Here is a 22,815-nt window from a genome sequence, read left to right on the forward strand (position 1 = left end):
CATAAACAACACATGTGAATGTGTGAAAGCCATTAAGGATTCTCATAGTGCCAGATTCTGCCACCCTTTTTCACACTGAAAATGCCTTAATACATGAAAAGTCCCATTGAAATCAGTATGACTGCTTGAAGAATAAGGTATTAGTCAGTGTGAATAAAGGGGGCAGAATCCCTCAGAGTGATTAACTCTTCTCCAACACCAGTACCCCACCCCATGGAGTCCATCAGATGCAAACAAGAGTTTACGACCAGAAATATACTCAAAGTAGAATGTATGATGTGACGAAATTTAAAGCACTGATTTGACCTTTAGTGCCAAACTTATTTATGTTTTACAAAAATAATCGTTGCCTGTTTTTTCTGACAGCTCCCTCATGATTGACAGGAGGTCATGTGCCAACATATATGAGCTGTTCTATAGAAACGAAAGGCAGCAAAAATTCTCATTTAATTCCAAACCAGGCTAAGATAGAAGAAGCACAAAGAACCTGCTTTTTCATCAATCGACTGCATGGCTACTGTCAGCCTCCAGATGTATCTGCCACAATGGATCAACAGCCTCTTCCCATACTTTCATTAGTAGCAACTGTCACATCTGCAATATGTTATACAGTGAAACCTTTGTTATCCGGCACTCTGTTAACCAGAAAACGTTGTTAACTGGCATTGCCTCCAGCCACAATACTGTCACATCTTCAAGCGCACAGCCTGGCTTGGTTTACCATGACTGGCTTAACAATTTTTAATTTAAGAAGTACTAATCATCTTTAACTCAAAATATAAATGTGAGACCAACTGCCTCTCACTACAAAACTACCAATATTAAAAACCTTGAATTTTACTATTGTCCATTGGTTCTTCCTAGGTTGATGGGACCCACAGATAACCAGAATTTTTAGATAATCAGAACACCCTAATCCCGAGCATGCCGGATAACACATGTTTTACTGCATACAATAATGATATTCTTTCACTGCCAAAAGAATAGTTCTGAAAGCTCAAAAGCTTGTCCCTTCCACCAACAGAAGTTGGTCCAATAAAAGGTATTGCCTCACCTGGCTCATTCTTCACTACAGTCAAACAAACCCAGAAACACTTTTAAACAATATGTGCAGTGAGATTTACCCAGCACAGAATCTATACACCATATAAGCCATATGTTCGGAGACCCAAGTGTCATACTGGCCCTCTGCAAAGAGGTGAATTTAACCCCTCGGCTACGTCTACACTGGCCCCTTTTCCGGAAGGGGCATGTTAATTTCAGAAGCCGTAATAGGGAAATCCGCGGGGGATTTAAATATCCCCCGCGGCATTTAAATAAAAATGTCTGCCGCTTTTTCCCGGCTTTTAAAAAAGCCGGAAAAGAGCGTCTACACTGGCCCCGATCCTCCGGAAAAAGCGCCCTTTTCCGGAGGATCTTATTCCTACTTTGAAGTAGGAATAAGATCCTCCGGAAAAGGGCTTTTTTTCCGGAGGATCGGGGCCAGTGTAGACGCTCTTTTCCGGCTTTTTTAAAAGCCGGGAAAAAGCGGCAGACATTTTTATTTAAATGCCGCAGGGGATATTTAAATCCCCCGCGGATTTCCCTATTACGGCTTCTGAAATTAACATGCCCCTTCCGGAAAAGGGGCCAGTGTAGACGTAGCCCTAGAAAAGAAGAAGAAAGTGAGCATTATTCATTATTCCCATTTCACACTAGTGCAGCCCATTTCAATCAATGGAGTAATGTGAACATGAATCTGGAGTGAAACACTTTGCTGAATCAATATTTTCTGACTCTGTCATATAATTAACCATATATATATCCGAAATTTAATATTAATAATCCCCTTTTCTCTTCAGAGTACTTTATAAACACTAATTTCTAGCCATCCAAGGTATTTATCAGGACTTCAGTGCTCTATTATCTGAGCATCTCACAACTTTTTAAAAACATATTTATACTCTTCACATCAGGTAGGAAAGTGATATTTTCTCTAGTTTACAGATGGGAAACAGGCACACAGAGAACACGGTCAGCCAGGAGTTTGGGGCAAGCAGAGACTTGAACGTAAGTCTCCCAAACTGTGGGCTAGAGACCAAACCAGTGGACCATCCTTCATTTCTCATAGCTTATAACGACAATTTATAACACATGGTCTAATTTTGTATTTATATCAAAAAAAGAGGAAAACCCTCCCCAGTATATTTTCAGAAATTCTGAACCATTCATTAGTGTGCATCATAAATGTTTTTGCAAACATATCAAACCTCTGTGATATTTATTACACCAACAGTTTTCCCCTCCTACAAAATGCAGTATGAGTGATGTATTATTTATGTTGTTTCTTGCTGTAAAAAAGAGACTATGTCTGAAAACAGCCTGAAATGAAAAAGCAGCTTACTTGTCAATATGAAAGCTATGAAGATCAGACAAGGATTCATCATTCTACAAACACAAACCAACAATTGTTGATCAGTCTCTTCCACTGTTAATGGCTGACCAGTAATAAGCCAAATGTATTGTCACATATTGTCTGCTATATCTTCATTGCTATTTAGTTACTGTCTAAACAGGCCCAATATACAGTCTGAGCTTGGCTTCTGCATTGGACCTCATTCGAATGACACTAATGACTTACTTTTCACTCATGCAGCACACATTTACAGTGCACCTATTTCACTTTTACTACTCACCATTAATACCATTACCAGTCACTTTAATCACAAGAAAAAGATACCAAATCCCACTTACATTTGCTATAAAACACCCATAGAAAAGTGTTTTCACTGACATACATGTTCCAGTCTTGCCTTAATTAACAAACACGATCTTTCTGTTCACAACATTTTTTCTCCGCAATTATGGGCTGAAGCATTTGAAGTGACAGAAGAATACTAGATTAGCACGATTCCTTCTTTGGCCTTGTATATTCTTTTTTTCCTGTGACTCTCTCTCTCTCCATTCACTCTGTTTGCCTTTTGCAATAACGCACGCTATTATTCTAGCAGCAGGAAATCCACCCAAGTAAGTGTTCAATAATGCCACATGGATATTCTGGATGAAAAGCAATGGAAGTGGCTGAGACATGGGTGTGCTTATGTGGCAATTAAAAATTGGCATCTGGTCCATGCCAGCTGACTTGGGTGAAGGGGCTGTTTAACTGAGCACCTTCCAGAGTAGGTAGACACCTAGTTTGTTAACCATCCAGAGTTCTTATTTAAAAATAAAATCTTGGAGCCTGATTCTTCCCTGGTTTACCCTTTGTGTATAGTGGGGGCAGACACTGTCATCTGGAGAACTATGATCTTGTCACATTTTTTGTCCACTTTGAACAAGGGTAAATACCTACACAAGAGGAAAAGCAAGAGAGACTTAGGCCTTAGCTATCTGCCTTTCTAAATTCTGTCCATTGCAGAAAAGAAACAGCTATGACTGGAACATGGATACATAAGCTACTGCTTGGAAACAGATAAAACCCTGAAAGAGAAAAAACAGATAAAAATTGAAAAAATCCTGAGCACCTATTTTAAGACAAAGTTTTGTTAACCATCTCTAGCAAGAGGTAAGGGATGATGGTCCTGTCCACAGATCAGCATTCTTTCAGCTAGTCTCTGAGATGAAACATTTCTGCTTACTGCATGCTAAACACTATGCTATTGTACAAGCCATGTTTTTTGTCTGAAGGAGTCTCAAGCACACATGGTTTTTATGACCTAATTTAGACAACATTCTCCTGCAGGCTTTGCTGTTTGATACTATGTTTGATTCAAACATTTCAGTGATTTGACCTGTGCATGTAACCCATTTTTTGGCTACACTTGGTTCATTAGCAAACCTTGATTTTGTTTAGTAAGTTTGTGTTATCCTCCTGTCAAAAGATTTGCTTAACATTAATCATCTGCTTTAAATATCAAGCAATTGTGAACAAGTAAAAAAAAATCTATTACCGATTTCCTTTCCTGTTTCAGCTCTTGCATGTAGCGTGTTAACTCTGCAGTGATCTGAGAGGTCATGTTCTCCGAAATGACTTCATGCTGGCCGGCATAGTCATTCATTTCATTCAAGGTGACTAGGAAGGCTTTGCATGATGTGTACCTGAAGAGGACAAAAAATGCGCTGTGCTTTTAGTCCATTTGTTTTCAGGAACACACACTACAAAGAGAATTTGCATTCCTCCTAGCATTCAGTAATATTGTACAATATGGGATACTCATTAGCACAAGTTGGCAGGAGTTTACTGAAAGGGAACCTTATACCACGCATTGACAGTTCTCTGAGAAAACAATCATGACATAATTATAGTTTTACAGTGGCCTCATACATACTAAAAGCATTTTGACTTTACTAATCTAAAAACTATTCAGAAAATATTTGCTGGCTTCACTACCATAATGGTCCTGACCCTGCTGTTTGCATTCATTATTTAAAAGGAAAAATTAAGCTTCCATGAATATGGTTAATTTCAGGAAGGCAGATTATACTATTGGCATGCACAGAACTGAACCAGCAAGCAGCATTTAATTCTCTCAGGACAGGCTGAAGTGCTGACCAATTGGAGGAGAGAACAGCTAAGGAGAGTTGCATGTCTAGATTCCAGAATTATAATATTCATGTTAGATGCTTGTTGCAGCTTCCTGTGCTAGGAACACATAAATGATAGCATCACTTAAAGGGAGAAAGGAAATAAAAAGAGAGAGGGTAATAAGAGGGGGATGTGGGGAGCAAATTAAGAGATATGAGAGAGAGAGCGCGAATGAGCGCATGCATATACACATACACAAATGTAAAGGAGGAGCAAAACCAAAGACTGGAAGAGAGGAAGCCATGGAAGGGGGAGAGATCAAAAAGGTATCCTTATTGGAATTAGCTACATTTATATCCTAGTCAAGCAGTTTTGCACCCAGAAAAGCAGATTGCTGAAGGGGAGGGTCACAGTCCTAACCTGTAGTTAATGTAATGTAATGTAATATAATACAATCAGTCTCTGGAACTATGAGATAATAAACAAAAGAACCACCAAACCACTTACTAAACCAAATAATGATACAAGGAGCCATATTCTCAGCTAGTGTAATTTGCTCTAGCAGCTGTTTTACAGAAGCTGAGGATCTGACCCAAAATCTAGATACGCCCAATTACGTAACTAATGAAGCCAAACCTATACTCACTGAAGTCAACTGAAACATCCCCATTGGCTTCAGTGGATGGAAAGGCCTGTCTATTTTTAGCTTCCAGTGAAGAGAATCTAGTCCCTCATTTATACACTCCTGTAGAGTTTCAATCTTTTATGACATTTTCTTTAAAAAAAAAAACCCTGTTAATTATATGAATCTTCAGTCAACTAACTTTAAAAATGCTGGCTGGGTGCACTGATATAAGTAAAGAAATGTGAAGTTCAGGTCCTTTCCAGGATGCTCAGCTTGAAGAATTACTCTTGATCCCATCAAGGTCAGAGAGGACCTCCAAAATGTGTGTGTGTGTACAGTGTCTCCCCCACCTATAATGCTATTTTTAGCAGTGTAGTGTCCAGCTGCCTTCCCACCTCCGTGAAAGACTCTCATGAAGCAGGGAAAGGCTCTGATAGAAGAGAGGCAGTGGAAAAAGGCTTTAGCAGCTCCCTGTTGCTGGTGTCTTTCCCCACTGCTCGGGAGCCTTTCACTGCCACATGTAGCAACACACCACAGTATAGACACAGCCTGCTTGTCAGTGTGGCATGTAGCTACACATACCCTAAGGGTAGTGCAAGTGTAGATAAGGCCTTTTTCTAGGATTTCTATATTTTTCTACCACACTTGCTTCTCAATAATTTACTCCCCTCTCTCAATCTACCCAGACACATCCCCACCAATAGGTTGATAATGAACATACTTGTATTCTTCCTCTTCTTTGGAGTTCTTTTTGGGCTGATATTTCTTTGAAAGATTCCTGAAAATAAAAATAAATAAATAAATACATTTGTTTATTAGAATTGCCAGATGTTATCCACATGCTCCACACTCACAGCACCCCAGCATTTATTATTTAGTTGTAATGACCTGATACATTCATAATAATTAATAATAATGTATATATTATTTCTGATGCATTAGTACCCAAAGGCCAGATCCCTCTTGTGCTAGACACCTCACAGGCATGTAACAAAGAGACAGTCCCCTGCCTTGAAGATTTTACAATCTAAATGAAAGACTATATACAACAGGTAGATACATCTCTCTTTACTTCAAATGATTTTTCTTAACCTAATGTGCAAACATAGTAACATGTCCATGGCCACCAGGGCTGTAATCACACTGCACATTCTGAATATCATAGTGGCAAGAGAGACTGACTCAGATCATGCTACTCCATAAACACATGCCACATCTACCTGAGCAAAAAAAGAACCTCCTGCAGCTATTAATGGCATTAGGCCTACGACAAACAGTTGCACTGTTCTGATTCCATGCAGGAAAGAGCAGCAGTACATATACTCATCAACCAGCCCACTACAGTACGATTTGCTATAGAAACACCACCAGTGGTCTATCAAGTCTAGAAATCCCCCTCTGACTATTGCCTTTACTTGATACATATAAAGAAGGTGAAAAACACTGGCCAGTTTTTGGATTCTGCACAGATGGGGTGAAGCTGAGGAAGTCCTTCTTAACAACTGTGATGATCATCTGATGTAGTGAGAAACAGGAAATCTGATCATGCCATTTCATCACATATTATTCTACACATTATTATTAGTCATCAAATTATCCATTCTCTTGTAAAATCCTACTATGCTATTTGACTGCTCATGTCTGGAACAGAGAAGCAAAAGGTAACTGCCTTCAAAGATCTCTCCTAGAAGCAGGCACTACAAATCCCTAGCCAATGGCAAATCTAGGATTTAACATACTGAGTCACTCAGTAGAGCTCATCAGTGCTTACAGCTTCAGAGCTATAACATTCTCCTCCTAACAAGGATATTTATCCCCTATTCTCAGTCTGGCACAGTTCACAGAATGTTTCTTGAAAATGCAGACTAGATGGCTGATAAAAATGACATGGTGATTTTTTCAGGGTTTCCATGTAGAACTGGAGGCAATATACTGAAATCAAAGTTAAGTTTGTACAGGAACCTGCCATTTCGTATTGTCACATATCTGTTTCACAACACTAAGTAATTATGGTTCCCACAATAAACACCTCTCTATTCCTCACTTTCCCTGGTACTTATTTCCTTATTTGGTAACTGTCTACATTTCCCATTTCCTCTTTTGCACACAACTTTATTATTTACGCAAAGCAAACACTCTTCCATCAAACCCTTTTTCACTTCCCTATTTCTTTTCTTCTTTACACTTTAACTCAGTGGTCTCCAACCTTTTTAAGCACAAGATCACTTTTTGAATTTAAGTGCAACCCAAGATCTACCTCATATACAAATACCCTTGCCCCACTTCCTTCTTACCCCTTCTCCAAGGCCCCGCCCCTGCTCACTCCATCCTCCCTCTCTTGCCCATCCTCACTCACTTTCATCAGGCTGGGGCAGAGGGTTGGAGGTGCAGGCTCTGGTCTTGGATTTAGGGATTTGGAGTGTGAGAGGGGCTCTGAGCTGCTCTTGGGGCAGGCAGTCGGATGTTAAGAGGGGGATCTAAGTGCAGGCTCTGGCAGGATGTTTGGATGCATGGGTGCTCAGAGCTAGGATAAGGGCTTGGGGTGCATGAGGGGGCTCATGACTGGGGTAGGAGTTTGGGATGTGGGCTCCATCTGGGCACTGCTGGTGGCTCCTGGGTGGTGGTGGTGCAATGGGGCTAAGGCAGGCTCACCCGTGCCCTGGCCCTGAACCACTCCCAAAAGCAGCCAGCAAACACCATCCCTGGTCCTGTTGTGCCTCCTTTCTGTTCTGTAGAGAAAGGATACAGAATGGGAGAGGGGGCACCCTGACATCAGCACCCCTCTTTTCCCTCCCCTGCTCTGCACAGAAAGCAGGAGACTCTCAGGGGGAGGGGCAGGAGATGCACAGCAGTGGGGGTAAGGGGCAGCTGAAGTGTAGGCACTTGATAGCCTTTTGGCCAAACCAGTCAGGATCACTTGTCAGAGGCTCCAAGATCTACCAGTAGATCCCGATCTACTGGTTGGTGACCACTGCTTTAACTGAAGGACAGAGTTGAGATGCAGGAAACCAGTCAAAATCTATTCAACCTCTGTACATTTATACTTTTCAAAATAGAAGGAAACATACACACACATGCACACAGAGAAGAAGAAAAGTGCAGAGAGAGATTTGATCATACATACCTAAAAGGTCACTGGGAGTACGTCTAGACCACGTGCCTCTGATGACAGAGGCATGTTGATTAGGCTACCTGGCAAAGGAAAATGAAGAGGCGATTTAAATAATCGCAGCTTCATTTAAATTTAAATGGCTGCTGCGCTGAGCCGGTCAGCTGTTTGTCGGCTCAGTGCGGTAGTCTGGACGCTCCGCGGTCGACGTCAAAGGCATTTGTCGACCTCCCAGGTAAACCTCATCCCAGGAGGCATACCTGGGAGGTCGACAAATGCCTTTGATGTCAACCGCAGAGCGTCCAGACTACCGCACTGAGCCGACAAACAGCTGACCGGCTCAGCGCAGCAGCCATTTAAATTTAAATGAAGCAGCGATTATTTAAATCGCCGCTTCATTTTCCTATGCCGGGTAGCCTAATCTACATGCCTCTGTTGCCAGAGGGATGTAGTCTAGACATATCCTTGATGAAGAATACTAGTCCCCAGAGAACAGTACTGAAACTGAATGAGGTTTGTCTTCACTACACCATGGATTGACAATGCAGTGATCGATCCATTGGCAGTTGATTTATCACGTCTGTTTAATGTTCATTTTCAACCATGTCCCCATTCCTTATTAATTCAGCCACACTGCCTTGCACCCCATCTTCAGACAGATTATGTTGGCAGCTGCCTCTCTACAGTGGATATCAAAGAGCTATTCCTTGGATGGATGGCTAATGCAGGTTCACTTGCTGTGTGTGTGTGGGGGGGGGGGGTTGTAAACATGCAACTGCTGAAATTTTTAGCGGTTACATATGGGAGGAGGCAACTCTGAAGGAGCCGTTGTGTGCAGGGAGATGGCCTTCCCCCACCTTCGTGCTGCTGCCTCTGATACATATGGGGGGGGGGTGTAACTCTGAAGGTTAACTGTGTATCCTAACACATCCCTAGCCTGAATGTGTCATTAATTCTGTTCAGACAGCTATGGACCAAAATCCAGGAGTCCCAATCAAGCAATGAAGGTAATAGGAGTTGTGCCAGAGTAAAAATTGCATCAGGACCTTAAGAGGTGTCCATGCGCTATACTGTAGCCTGCTCTTCTTTAAACCATACTTCCCCCACATAACTCTCCTACCAATTTTTCCTCTTTAAGGTTCCATGTCTAAGTGATATATACAAGTTTTCACCTTGTCACTGGCAGCAAGCTAATGTAGATACATTTATGGCATTATATATTAGCTAAAGGAGACTTAGATTCAGAAAACATTAAGGTCAGTTTACTAAGAGCAGCTTCTCTAATCATAATGATAAAACATATCACAGCAAATCTAGATGACAAGATTATTGATATGTCTATGGAAGATTTTCTAAAGAAGGTCTGTTCTGAATTCAGAAACAATTGCAGAGGAGAATTCATAGTATAAATTTCCTTCATGGTGTAGTGCCAGTTCGTATGATGACATTTAATAATGTCACATGCAATGTTCAAGAGTCCCCATTGGAAAAGGAGTGAAAGGAAGAGCATCAGCATGTCCTAGTAAGTGAGACAATTCCTATGCTGGACGTCCTAGATTTCCCATATTCTAATCCCAGCTCTACTACCAGAGCTCATCGCTATGGAGTCATGGAGAATTCCGTTAACTTTTTTTTGCCTCTGTTGCCCCAACTGTAAAATGGCCATAATAATATTTTCCAGCTTCAAAAGTTGTTGTGTTAATGGCTATAAAATGGCATATAAGTGATACTGGCCTAGTCTTTGGGCTAAAAGGTGCCCCACTGAGCCAGCCAGAATTCCTCTTCAGGACTCCCAGGATGCATGCACTGGGACAGTAGCTCCCCTATATTTTCAAACGGTGCAGCCTGCTGCCTGCCAGCCAGCTGTACAGGCCAGTGGAGGGGTGAACCTGCCGTCATACCACCTCTCCCCTAGGGGGCACCATTTGGGAGAAGGAAGGGGGGCAAGAGCCAAGGGATGTTAAATTTAGTTTAATCAACTCATCAATTAGTCAATGGATTTTCCATTGTCTAATTGATTAGTTAATAAGCCAGCGACCCGCAGTGGGGTTAGCTCCTGGCCCAGGAGTTACCCCGCTGTAGCTCTGCCTTTTGAATGTATTAAGAGCCAATAGGCTCTTAATACATTTAGAAGAGTGAAACGAATCAGCTAGCCCAGCTCGCGCTGGGTCCCCCCCGCTGCGCTCTGATTTTTAAATGTATTAAGAGTCCAGAGGCTCTTAATATATTTAAAAAACAGAGGCCCAGCATCTTGGACTGGTGCAAGGTGGGAATCAGCTGATTCCTGGTTCGCGCCCAGTCTCCACTGTCCCCCCGCCTCCCGCAGAGGCAGTGCTGGGGGAAACCAGCTTTTAAGACAGCTCCCCCCAGGACCAGCTCCTGCTCCCCCCTCTTGCTGCCTCTGATAGAGGCAGCAAGGGTAGGGGAAGCAACTAGTTGAGGGGCTAGTCTACTATCCGATAACCTTTTTCTTATCGTATGGTCAACTAGTTGGATAATCGACTAGTCGCTTACATCCCTACAAGGGCTTGCCCCTCCAAATTTCCATACAGGAGGTATGTGAGTTCCTGGTGAAGCTTGTAACTAGAGCACAGCATTAGTATGAAATCTAAGTTCTGAAGAAGAGATGTGTCCCTGGAGTAGAGAGTCAGTATTTTGTTTACAGAGGCAGGATGATTAAGATAAGAAAGGGCTGGTGATTAAATTAAGGATCTGGAAGTCTAGTCTGTAAAACAGAAACCCCGTGTGCAGGGGTCAGGGCAGTTCCTTGGACAGTGAGAAGTAGGGGTGTAAAATCCAGTTTAATCAGCTAACTGGTTAAATGTTATGCAAACAGGTACAGGTGGGGAACCACCCCAGACCAATTGGGCTGGAGCAGGCCCCTGCGCATATTGTGGCAGGATGGCCAAGCTAGAGAGGCTCCCTTCCATGAGTGGGAGCTACTCCAGCTGGGCTGGAGCTACTCCAGCTGGGCTGGAGCACCCCCACCCACAGCGCAGTGGGCTGCTCCAGCCAGGCTGTAGATCCCGTGGTGCAGCGGGCCAATGCAGCTGGGCCAGACATACTGCAGGCAGTGGCTATTCCGCCAGCCTGAAGCTCCTCTCGCCCACAGAGTGGGGGTCCCGGCCAGACTGGCATGCTCCTTGCCCTCCAGCCCAGCCAGGCCTGCCACAGGCAGGGACTGCTCCAGCCAGGACGGGCCCACTGCTTAACCATTCACATCCTCAGTGAAGGGCAAACCCCTTCTAACAAGGCACTATTTCCATTCCACCCTTCTCCCATGCCCTGCCCATGCTCCATCCCCATCTCTCCCCAATGCACCCCTTCCTCAAAGCCCCCTCTCCAAGAGATGCAACCCAGGGCATTACATGGGGGCCTGACCCAAGGCAGCAGCAGAGGGTGGATGCCATAGGAAATGAAGCATCCCAGCAGCCTGCCCTGCTCCCAACTGAGTCACTCTGCTCTGCTCCCTAGAGCCGCAGAGCAGGCTGGGGCCAGAGCCAGGGCACTCTGCTTGCCCTTGCTGCACTGAAGCAGAACAAGCTGGCTGCGAAATGGTGGCAGAGTAGAGTGGGCTCTGGGTCACTCCACTTCCCGTAGCTCCCCCACTGCAGTGAATGGGGGGGGACCGTACTGCCACCCCATACCAGGCCCACAAGTTAATATCTCAGCCACCCTGGGTCTAATGGGCTAATCTCAATATGGAGGACCATCTCAACCACAGGATGGTTGGGGCAGCTGCCGCAAGGCCCCCTAAAGTACAAGTTTGACAGGGATGAGGGGAGGGAATTGTTTTAGAGATAACACAAGGAACTCAGAAAAATATAGCCAAGCCCTCTGAGTCTAAGTTACATTCAGAAAAGGGGAATCTTGGGGGGGTGTAAGTGGAAAAAGTTGAGCTCAAACCAAGGAAAGGGATAGCATGGTACTGAGAAGTTCCCACTCTATCTGTGGTACTTATGTGGTCCTGTCACGGTCGTATCGGAGTGCTTCAGAAGGTCTAAACTATTGCTCCTCACAGTCTCTCAGTGGCATAGAGCCATGCTGTTATGACAACTTCGAAGAGCAGCGATGCATACACCTGATTGATGCTCATGAGAGGAGAAAAGCAACAGTAGCAGCTACACCAACAAAGCTAGGACAATTCCTTTGCTCCCACTGTGAATGCCCATGGTGTTCAAGGCTTGGACTCCTCAGCCACATGTGAGTCCACAACTAATGAGCCCGTGCAAGCTCAAGACGTCATTGTCAGACATGACGGGCTACCAACAAACAACAACAGATGGGGCACCAAAGCACAAAGACTAAAAGCCAGATTTTCAAAAGTATTTAGGCACCAAGTGAGATTTTCAAAAGTGGCTAGAAGGTTAGGTGCTTCATATACCCCGTTAGATGCCTACTTCCATCTTTGGGTGCTTAAAACCTTTGATATTCAGTCCCTATGGCACCAGGAAGTCACAGAGGAAGTCCATGGTGGTGGGGGAAGCAGAACCCAGGTCTCTCACTGCTAGCATCTTACCCAGCAAACTAGCCTATCTCTCTGCTGCATGTGGTGGGGGGGCAGGAAGTGTGGCCAGTTCTCTGAGTTTTCAGCAAATGGTTGCAGGAGGCTAGGATGGGTGTCATGGTCAACAGCATGAAAAGAAGCACAGAGATCAGGAAGGATAAAGAATGAGAGTCAGGTGAGAGGCAATCACTTCACTCCAGGAGGTAGCAGTTTATGCCTCATGTTAGGCTGTAAAATAATGACTGTTGTGCAACTTTACATTGTAACGGAAAACCACTTCGTCATCGTGTTTGTCCTGAGTATGAGAAAAGAAGAAATCAGAAAGTGTCACATAAGAACGAGATGTGTTTATGCCTCAAATTCTTAGAATGTCAGCTGTATCCAGGCCAATTTCAGAACAAAGAACAGAAATTGCATCCACAGAAATCCATGAGATTAAAGCCAATCTCATGATTTTAAGTGAACCTAATTAATGAATTTTGAACATCTGCATTTGAAAGTAAAAGTGACTTGGAAGTGTCACTTTCACGCATTTAAGGTCAGTTTTTCCAGGCAGGTGAAGCATAAGTAGGGCCTGTGCTCCCATTTGTAGTCATGGCCACACCCTGCACAGGAATGCAAAATGAGAGATGGAGACTCTCTTTGAATTCTTCCCCACTTGCACAAACATACTGAGGCCAGCCAGAATCCACCCGATTATTAGCATCTCTATTCTCTCCTATGCTCTTCCAAATAAAGGATGCTCTAAAACTGCAAACTTCTTACTTGTTAACCTACACATTAAATGTAGAGGTTTAAACAGAAGCTTATTACTGCTACAAGAATTCAGGAAGCAGCTCTGCATGTCCAAGGTACATTTTATAGTGCCACTGGGATCCTGTCGGAAACCCTGGACTCTTGTTTCTCAATTTGGCTTACTTTCTTCATTCATGGAGCGACAGATGAGGGGAACTAAGAAAAATGTACACAAAAGACTAAATACTCTAATAAGACATTTTCATCAAATAAAAAGCGTACCATCTTCTAGCATTTCAAATACCACGTTGCCTAATTAATCTTGATGTGTCCAGTTGTCATCCTCATTTGAACCTCTGAATGTGCAGAATCACCTTAGGGCTGTGTGAAAAGCACCAAGCAGAGCACATTTTCACATACAAAGGATTAGAAGGCATATGACAAGCATTAGCAGTTGGATTACACAAACATGTTTCATTATTTACTACTCTTCTGCCAGCTGGGTTTTTTGTTTGTGTGTTTGTGTTGTTCGACTACAAAAAAAACTCAAAGTTGGGAACTGAAACCATAGCTCTAATAGAGTCAGTGAGAAATGTTTTCTCATGTAAGTCTTGATCGTGTCAAGGTACTGCATAAACAACAAGAAGTCCTGTGGCACCTTATAGACTAACAAATTTATTGGAGCATAAGCTTTCATGGGCAAAGACCCATTTCATCAGATGCATGTAGTGGAAATTCCTGAGGCAGGTATAAATATTGATATATCAGTGATATTTATACCTGCCTCTGGAATTTCCACTACATGCATCTGACAAAGTGGGCCTTTGCCCACAAAAGCTTATGCTCCAATAAATCTGTTAGTCTATAAGGTGCCACAGGACTTCTCGTTGTTTATGCAGATTCAGACTAATACAGTTACCCCTCCGATACTTGTCAAGTTACTGATGCAATAGAGCACATGCTTAAAGTTAAGCATGTGACCAGCCCCACTACAGTCAACAGGACTTCACATGTTTAAAGTTAGGCATCTGCTTCAGTGTTAAATTAGGGCTAAGAGTGTTCAGTACTTCACATGACAAATCCTATAGTATTTGCACTATAGAAATGCATTTTGCAGTAGTATGAGAACTCTTCCTTGACTTGCTAATATGAATTAATTCACAAATTTTCTTGGTATCTGAAATGCTCTTTCATAGCCACCTTTCTTATCTGTGGAGTAAGCCAGTATTTGTGGTATCAGAGCACCTTGGCCTTTTGATACCCTGACCAAGGGCCATCCTTAGTATTTATTGGGTTCTACAAAGTACTATGAATCTGGTACCAAATGGCAACCAGGGGGTACAATTTTTTTAGAGATGTGATTTTATAATCTTCAGCAACGCATTAATGAACTACTTTTAAAAACAATTTTTAAACTAAAGTTCTGTAGACTAACACAGCAAATTCAAAAGCTTCAGAGGGATAGCCAAGTTAGTCTGTAACTAGAAAAACTTAAAAAACAACAAATAGTCTTGTAGCACCATAGAGACAAAACATGTAGATGGTATCATGAGCTTTCATGGGCACAACCCACTTATTCAGATGAACCAGACATCTGCTTCAGATACAGACAGGAGTTGGCAAATACCTGATAAATGGCTTCATTGCCATATTTATGGCTCTTTCGCAGGTTCCGATAATAGATCTTGCAGGCTTTTTCACTTTTAAGGGTACGGCTAGATTGCGGGGGGGTTTCAGGATACCACAGATATCCCAAAAAACTCTGCCATGTCCAGGGAATGCATTTGCTCTTCTGCTTTTTTTTGCGCAAGAGCAAACGCACTCTTTCAGAAGCCCTATATTCCTTGTTCCACGAGGAAGAAGGGGACTTTCAAAAGTAAGGTTTTTTACTGAAATTTGACCCAGTCTAGATGGGCCAAATTTTGGAAAAGCCTCTTCCGACAAAAGTATTGGAAAAAAATGCAAAATGCATTACAGCAGCTGCTGCTACCTGCTATAAATGGAGAAACTGGCTCCAGCCTATATTCTGAGGCTGGGCAAAAGATAACTACAGCCACTCGGCACTCCGGAAAGCTGGGTGCAGCGCCATGTGTGTGTTTCTGAATGCTGAGAGCCTGGAGTGAGCAGAAACAGGCTTCTTATGCTGCCCCCACCCCCAGTAGCTCCCACTGTCCGGTTTCAGCCAATAGCAGCTGGCTGTTTGCAGGACAGGCAGCATGCAAAGTGCCCCTCCTCCTTCATCCCCTGGGTTCACAGCATACAGTTTAGAACAATAAACATGGCTCCTGCAACTCCCCTGAGCACATACAGGGGCTGATAGGCAGGGACCCTGCTGAGCTGCTGGGTTGGAGCCAGGTGAAGTCTCCCAGCCAGAGCCTCTCTCTGGCACCTCAGCCCCTTCCTCCCTCTCCCAACCCTCTGCCCCCCTACCCCATGTATCCCAAATCTTCTGCACCCCTGTTCCAGTCCCCCTACTACGCCTTCTCAAGCACTGCATCCCTTCCTGCGCCCCTCCTCAGGTCACAACCCCCTCTCAGATCTTGCACACCAATCTGCTATCGCTGGTCACAGCCCAAATCCCTGCACTCCCTCCTGCATTCCTGCCCCAGGTCATAACCCGCTCCCCGCACTCCCTCCTCACTCCAGTCCATTGGCCCACATCATGATCCCCTACTTCACCCAAACTTCCTCCCAGATCCCACACCCCAATCCCTTACACTAAAGCTCCCTTCTGCACCCAACCTCCATCCCAGACCCCTGCACCTCCTCCATTAATATAATGGAACAGTGCATAGAATCAGAATCATAGGACTGGAAGGGACCTTGAGAGGTCATCGAGTCCAGCCCCCCACCCTCAAGGCAGGACCAAGCTCCGTCTACACCATCCCTGACAGATGTCTATCTAACCTGTTCTTAAATATCTCCAGAGAGGGAGATTCCACCACCTCCCTTGGCAATTTATTCCAATATTTGACCACCTCATTCCTCAGTTAGGAATTTTTTCCTAATGTCCAATCTAAATCTCCCCTGCTGCACTTTAAGCCCATTACTCCTTGTCCTGTCCTCAGAAACCAAAAGGAACAAATTTTCTCCTTCCTCCTTGTGACACCCTTTTAGATATTTAGATTTGTGCAGCCCTTGACCATTTACCAAACTCTTGGAGTGGCCCCCCCATCAAACATTATTGCCCACTCCTGTGTTAATGGCTTAAGATAAGAAAGAAAAGGATTATTTTAACATAATTTTCTGAGTGCTGCAGATATCTAAAACTCTGATCTTAATGATTCTTTAAAATCCCGTGTTACTAATTAATACATGGTAAACTGTATTGCATTAAGGCCAAATCTTTGCTATGCAGTAGAGTTCTAGATCTTATGAATCAGAAGTAGCAAGTACTAAGTACTCAAAGGCCTCAGAGTAGTAGCCATATTAGTCTGCAAAAAAAAGTCTAAAAAAATGTAAAAAACCACAATGGTCCTGTAGCACCTTAGGCTAACAAAAATATATAAATAGTATCATGAAATAAGTACAACCCACTTCTTCAGCCATGGGTAGTGTTAATTTTATTTTTATTTGATTTCATATTAAATCATCATAAGCATTGCTCCTTGTTAATTATCCCTTGTTTTAATATACTTTCTTCCACACCTATGACCTATTTAAAATATATATTTATATCTATGTTTTTTGTTTGTACTGGTACATGCACACCCGCACACTACTTCAATATTGGTGTTGCACATAAGAAATTTCAGCCTGCCGAAAAGAAAATTCAACCTGCCCAAGGATGGAAAATCTTAGAGGGAACACTGGTCCCAGCTTGCGTCAAGTCCAGCAGCCCCTCCTTGCAGCAACCAAGGCTGGCCCAGGCAGGGGCTGCTTGGGTAGTCGACTACTCACTTATGCTTATTGGGTAGTCGACTACTCACTAACATCCCTAGACCTTGTGGGCTAGTAGCTTTCCACAAACAAGAGATATGAACTTTGTTTGGAACAGTAAATGTCTATGCATGTGGCAAAGGATATAAGGCACCTAAGACATCCCCATTTTGTCTTCATTTCCTGCTTCATTTCTCTAGCTGAATTTCTAACAAGGAAGCTTTGAACAAGAACTGATGACCCCCAATCTGTTGGCGTAATTCCACAGAGATTTTTACAAGCTAACAGTTTATTTACTTATTGCTAAGATCATGATCCAAGAACACTGAAAAATCACTTGTATATGATCCTTTAACCATTTAATAGCTCTCTTCTTTTCTATTATTAATTATTATTATTATACCTTTAGATTTAGTTACTAAAGGATTGGCATCCACATAATTATTGGGTAAGATCTGAATTACACATTGACCTAGCTAAATGGCTTTTTCCTGTAGGATTGGAAGGACCCTGCATCTGATTAAACTGGGTTTCAGTAATCATTCATCAAGTCCAGAGGCTCAGTGGTGAGCCAAAGGCTGAAATGCCTAAGGCTACTGCATTTTTTTACTTCTTGTTAACCAATGAGGTTAACCAGAAGTTAACTGTCATTACTGGTTTGGTATACTCTAATGACAGAATAACCACCAGTTTGCGTTTAAGTCTGCACTATTTCTCATCAGTCTTTCCTGAATTTGGCACTCTCAGCTTTGACCTAATCAAACATGGTAACAGTCTCTTTAGATCAGATTCTCATCGTAAGGAATTTAGTAGCAAAATGCCTATTTAATATAAATATAAGTTTATTTAAAAATAAACCTATTAAAAACTAAATTTCAAGTGATGACAACAACTTATGTTAAGGTCTAAACTCATATCAAAATTGTTTAAATATTTTTTTTTAAATTAAGCAGCATTAAAATTAAACTTGCTGCAAAGTTTTAAAGAAAGTCAAACCACTGAACTGGAGGAAGGCATGGTCTAAGTATCTGAGGCCAGATTTTGCTGAAGTGTTAAACCAGCCTTTGACAGCGATATACTCCTCACAGGCGCAGAGTAAATATTTTCAGCATTTCAATTTATTCAGCCAATTCAGTTCATTCAAAGTTATGAAACTTTCTAAGAGTTGAAAAAGCAGGGAAGCTTTTTTTTCCTCTTTCCATCTATGAAGATACACTAAGTGTGAGAGGATGAGATCCATCAGTTCCAAAATACTGAAGGATATGGTAACTAGAAACAATCAGTTCAACAAACTAACTACAGGTACTATGTCCTTTGTTTAACAAGTCAGTTTCGATGCAAAACTTGTTATGTATCCAGCCCATTTACGATGTTTTTATTAAATAAAAAAATTAAAATGGTGTTCTTGTGTATTCTTAATTCATTTGAATTGCCATTCAAATGCCACTTGACACATATATAAGCACAACATTAATCAGCTAGAAAATAAGAAATATAACATTCACCATTTTCTAACAATAAACAGGTAGATTTGAAACAGGTAAAATCTTATTTTCTGATTCCATTCAGATACAACCGCTTACTCACCTCAGAGGTGTAGTGGAATTTGCCACTTGCCCGAAAAAGATAAGGAACTAGCCTAACAGCAGTTAGGGGCCCACTAGCCTGTCGAGCAAGAATGAAGCTGTATTTCACATTTTCTAACTTGTGACAGGCACAAGCAGGCAGAAATCAGCAACATAGCTATGAGAAAGTAAAACCGCACATAGGCATAAGATAAGAGTACCCCTCCCCAACTACTGGAATGCCAATCGTGAACGTTAGAAATAATGTATTGCTGTGCTTTAACCAATGAAATGTAAAAGCCAATCAAACTGTTATTCATGTATCCGATAAAAAGCTATGCACAGAGTGGCACGGGGTCGCTCCTCGCCATTTTTTTGCTATAAAGCTCGAGGGGACGACCATCAGCGCTGATTAATAAAAGTCTGGTAAATCCTCCTTCGGGCATCCGTGTCATTCTGTTACACCGGTTTGAGTCCGGTACGGTTACAGAGGACTATTCCCATGAGATTTTGACCAATAAACTAGAAGTTCTCATGAGATTTTTTCTACAAGTTCCACCAAGCAAGCTGCGTTCACAAATTTTCTGCCTTAAGATTCCTAATGAGATTTTCAAGCTATTGAATTCAAAACAATGCCTCAATTCAAGCTGTAAACTGAACTCTCACTATTCTGTATGTTCTTCCCTCAGCCTCTAGCTACTATCATGTACAAAGTTTCATGAACAGCCTTGTACTCAGTCCACAAACCATAAGTCAACTAGGGATGCTATTTTGCCACATATACAACAAGTTTACCTCGATGAGGAATTTGCCGTAATGGTTTCCAAATGTGTGAAATTAATTTCAGCTTTTATTTTCTACTCTTTAAGCAACCCATTCTGTTTGCTAAACAGGATTCTTATAAGCCAAGCAAACAACAGTCTAAGAAAAGGAGTAAGTAAAACAGATACAGGAGAACCTTGAGTTATGAACACCAGAGTTACCACTTGACCTGTCAACCATACACCTAATTTGGAACTGGAAGTCCGCAATCAGGCTTCATCACAGACCAAAAAAAGAAAGAAAGGAAATAAGGTACAATACTGTGATACCATGTTAAATGTAAACTACTAAAATTTTTAAATTCTTGTTTCATTTAAATTAAGATGATTAAAAGCAGTATTTTTCTTCTGCATAGTAAAGTTTCAAAGCTGTATTAAGTCAATATTCAGTTATAATCTTTTGAAAGAACTATCATAATGTTTTGTTTTGTAACATTTCAGAGTTACAAACAACCTCTGTTCCCAAGGCATTTGTAACTCTGTGGTTCTACTGTATCTACATAGGAACTAACAGATGCCATTCAAAAAACACTTTATTATTGTATGGCTAACTGCATTCACCACATTACTTGCGTCTTTAAATGAAGGCATCAACTTACCTAAGTTGTTTTGCATAGCTGATTTCAATCTCTGTTCTTTCTTTTACAAACTTGATGTATTTTTCCAGAACATCAATTCCCCATTGCGTGTGTTTTTCTAAGTTGTCAAACTGATCCTGCAGTGAACCAAATAGATAGTTTAGACTCATTGAGTTTGGAGGTAAATTAAAAAAGCAACAACCCCCAAAAAGATACCTCACTGCACAGAAAGTATTGCTAATACTTTCCATGAGTACAGTCAGGCATTTTTTGTTTTGTAGCACAAGGTTTTTAATCACCCTAGCCAAGTTCTGTTTGAGAGAGGCCAAGACAATAACTCTCAAGTGCTGTTTTATGTAACATCTTCATTTCCGAAAGTCAGGCTTGTCATGTGACAGTTTCTGAGCATCAAGAAATGCTTGAACAGAGGTTTACAGAGTTGTGCCTTTAGGACTGCATTAATCTTATCACTACAGATAACCAAATTTGTGGGTCTTTTAGCAGAGACCCACTCTTAACACCTCAATTGTTTCTCTCAGGTGAATAACACACCATAGATATCTAAACTATGAAGAGCCATTCCTCCAGATTTTTCTTTCAATAGTTGGCATTTATCAAACACCTTTCTACAGAATAGCTGTCTTCCCATAAACCCTTATGTTTACTAACAAAACAAAAAATACACAAACAGATGCCAAAAATGATTTTAGCTCCATTTATTGTAACCAATCTTGCAAATGCACATTTACATACAGATGCTACTTTTGTCTGTAAACATTACTGCCCCCAAAATCACACATTTTCAATAAGTCTTGTGCATCAAAAAACATTCCATATGTCAATCTGGAGTTTCCCAGATGCCAAGTGATTAGACAACAGTATATTCAGATTAATTACCAAATCATTATAATACAGAATTCTGTCTAGTCTCTAAATAGAAATTGCAAAAACATCTTAGTCACTATTTAGTTTCATTGCACAGTGTAATATCCGAGAGCTTGAATTTGAAAAACTAACACAATATACAAGCTTATGCTTTTCAGATCTGGTCTTCTGAAATTATGATTCACAACACAAAATCTAACACAAGCCTCATTTTCTCCAGTACTGTATAACAAAATGCAAGTGATGGTAGGATGAGCATCTCAATTATGTTCCTTGCTGAGAGGTATAGAGCAATAGTGCCAGTTTGCCAAAAATCCAAAACTTGGGAAAGAACACATTACATGGAAAAAAATAAAATTAAATCCGTAGTACCTTCTTGGCAAAATCCATGCTAATTTGCAACAGGTAATATTTTAGCAAATCATGTGCATATAACAAATTGAAAAATGCATCTTACATATTCTTGTATATTTACCTTGACAGAAATGCAATAAGAATCCATTATTCATCTATCTTGTGTAGCTTACGGTATCTGCAAATCCCTACATTTCATGTCTTATGAAAGCTATATACCTAAATACATTTGAGGTCAGATCCTCAGCTAACAAACTGATATTGCTTCACTGAAGTCAAAGAATCTATGCTAATTTACACCAGCACTTTGCGACTTTTGGTTTGTAAAATCATCAGCTAACATCAGCAAAACAGACTAAAAAATAAACCCACTTCCGTTGATTAGCAGAAAAAAATAACAAACAGCACTCCCACAAAGTCTACTGCAGCACACTAATATGTTGCTTCTAAACAGACTACATTTGGTGCAGTGTAACATATGGCAACCAAAATACAAAATCTCTTGGCATAAGTACAGATCTTTCTGTGTATAGTAAGTTGGTCTTGCATAACAGAAGCTGTTAGACTGCTTACTAATCTTATTTCTCAGTTCTTGTCTGACAGATTTGAATCAGGTAAAAACGGCAATATACAGAATTTTATCAAGTAGCTAGCTAATATAATCTACAGGAACTCTCTCGTCAGACATAGTGTTTGTCTATTGCACAGGTGCACTGGCTTAACTTACAGTGCAATTTTAAACTGATTCAGTTAAATTGGAGCAATAGGTTTCACAGAGGCTGATTTTTGTTTATGTTGATTAGGAACAGATTCTCACTAAACTAAAATAAGGCACACTCAAACCAAAATACCAGCATTTACGCTGCAGTGGGACAGGCAAAAGTTACCTAACCTGGTGCAAGTTTGTCTACAGAGAACTTCTTATTTCAGGGGACTTCAAAGCTAGAGACAATACAAAGAGATAGGATGGATAGAACAACTGACCTCTCCTCTCCCCAGAGGCCATTCAGGTCAGAAAGAGTAGGGGTATAATTTCAAGACAAATCTTTTGCTCACACCAACAACCATATCACCTCCATTGAAGTCAATGGGATTGCACATGTGTACCAGAGAACAGAACTTGGCCTATTGTCTGTCTTTTAAGGATTTTGCCAAAGAGCATTGAGAGCTACCACATACCATACTAGTCTACAAGACAGACCATTACTAAATAAATCTCAAGAGTAAGTCACAGTGACAGTCACTCGTATATT

The 22,815-nt window shown here is 41.5% G+C and overlaps 1 protein-coding gene across 20 annotated transcripts in view; it reads right to left on the bottom strand.

The window, feature by feature from the left end:
* Window positions 1-22,815, bottom strand: part of FNBP1 (formin binding protein 1) — a 170,939-nt gene that overhangs the window by 95,753 nt on the left and 52,371 nt on the right. For 2 of the 20 annotated variants that reach the window (XM_075905372.1, XM_075905363.1), the window contains exons 1-4: window positions 21,684-21,896; window positions 20,345-20,460; window positions 5,851-5,907; window positions 3,930-4,077 (exon numbers count right to left, since the gene is read on the bottom strand). In XM_075905372.1, the coding sequence (XP_075761487.1) occupies window positions 3,930-4,077; window positions 5,851-5,907; window positions 20,345-20,460; window positions 21,684-21,710 (348 nt within the window). In that variant the 5' untranslated portion in view covers window positions 21,711-21,896. Of the gene's footprint in view, window positions 1-3,929; window positions 4,078-5,850; window positions 5,908-13,762; window positions 14,158-18,946; window positions 19,935-20,344; window positions 20,461-21,683; window positions 21,917-22,815 lie in introns of those variants that run through there. The other 18 variants (XM_075905365.1, XM_075905368.1, XM_075905362.1 and 15 more) reach the window with 18 other exon arrangements.

The sequence above is a fragment of the Pelodiscus sinensis genome, chromosome 22, assembly GCF_049634645.1.
Source record: "Pelodiscus sinensis isolate JC-2024 chromosome 22, ASM4963464v1, whole genome shotgun sequence".
NCBI lineage: Eukaryota > Metazoa > Chordata > Testudines > Trionychidae > Pelodiscus > Pelodiscus sinensis.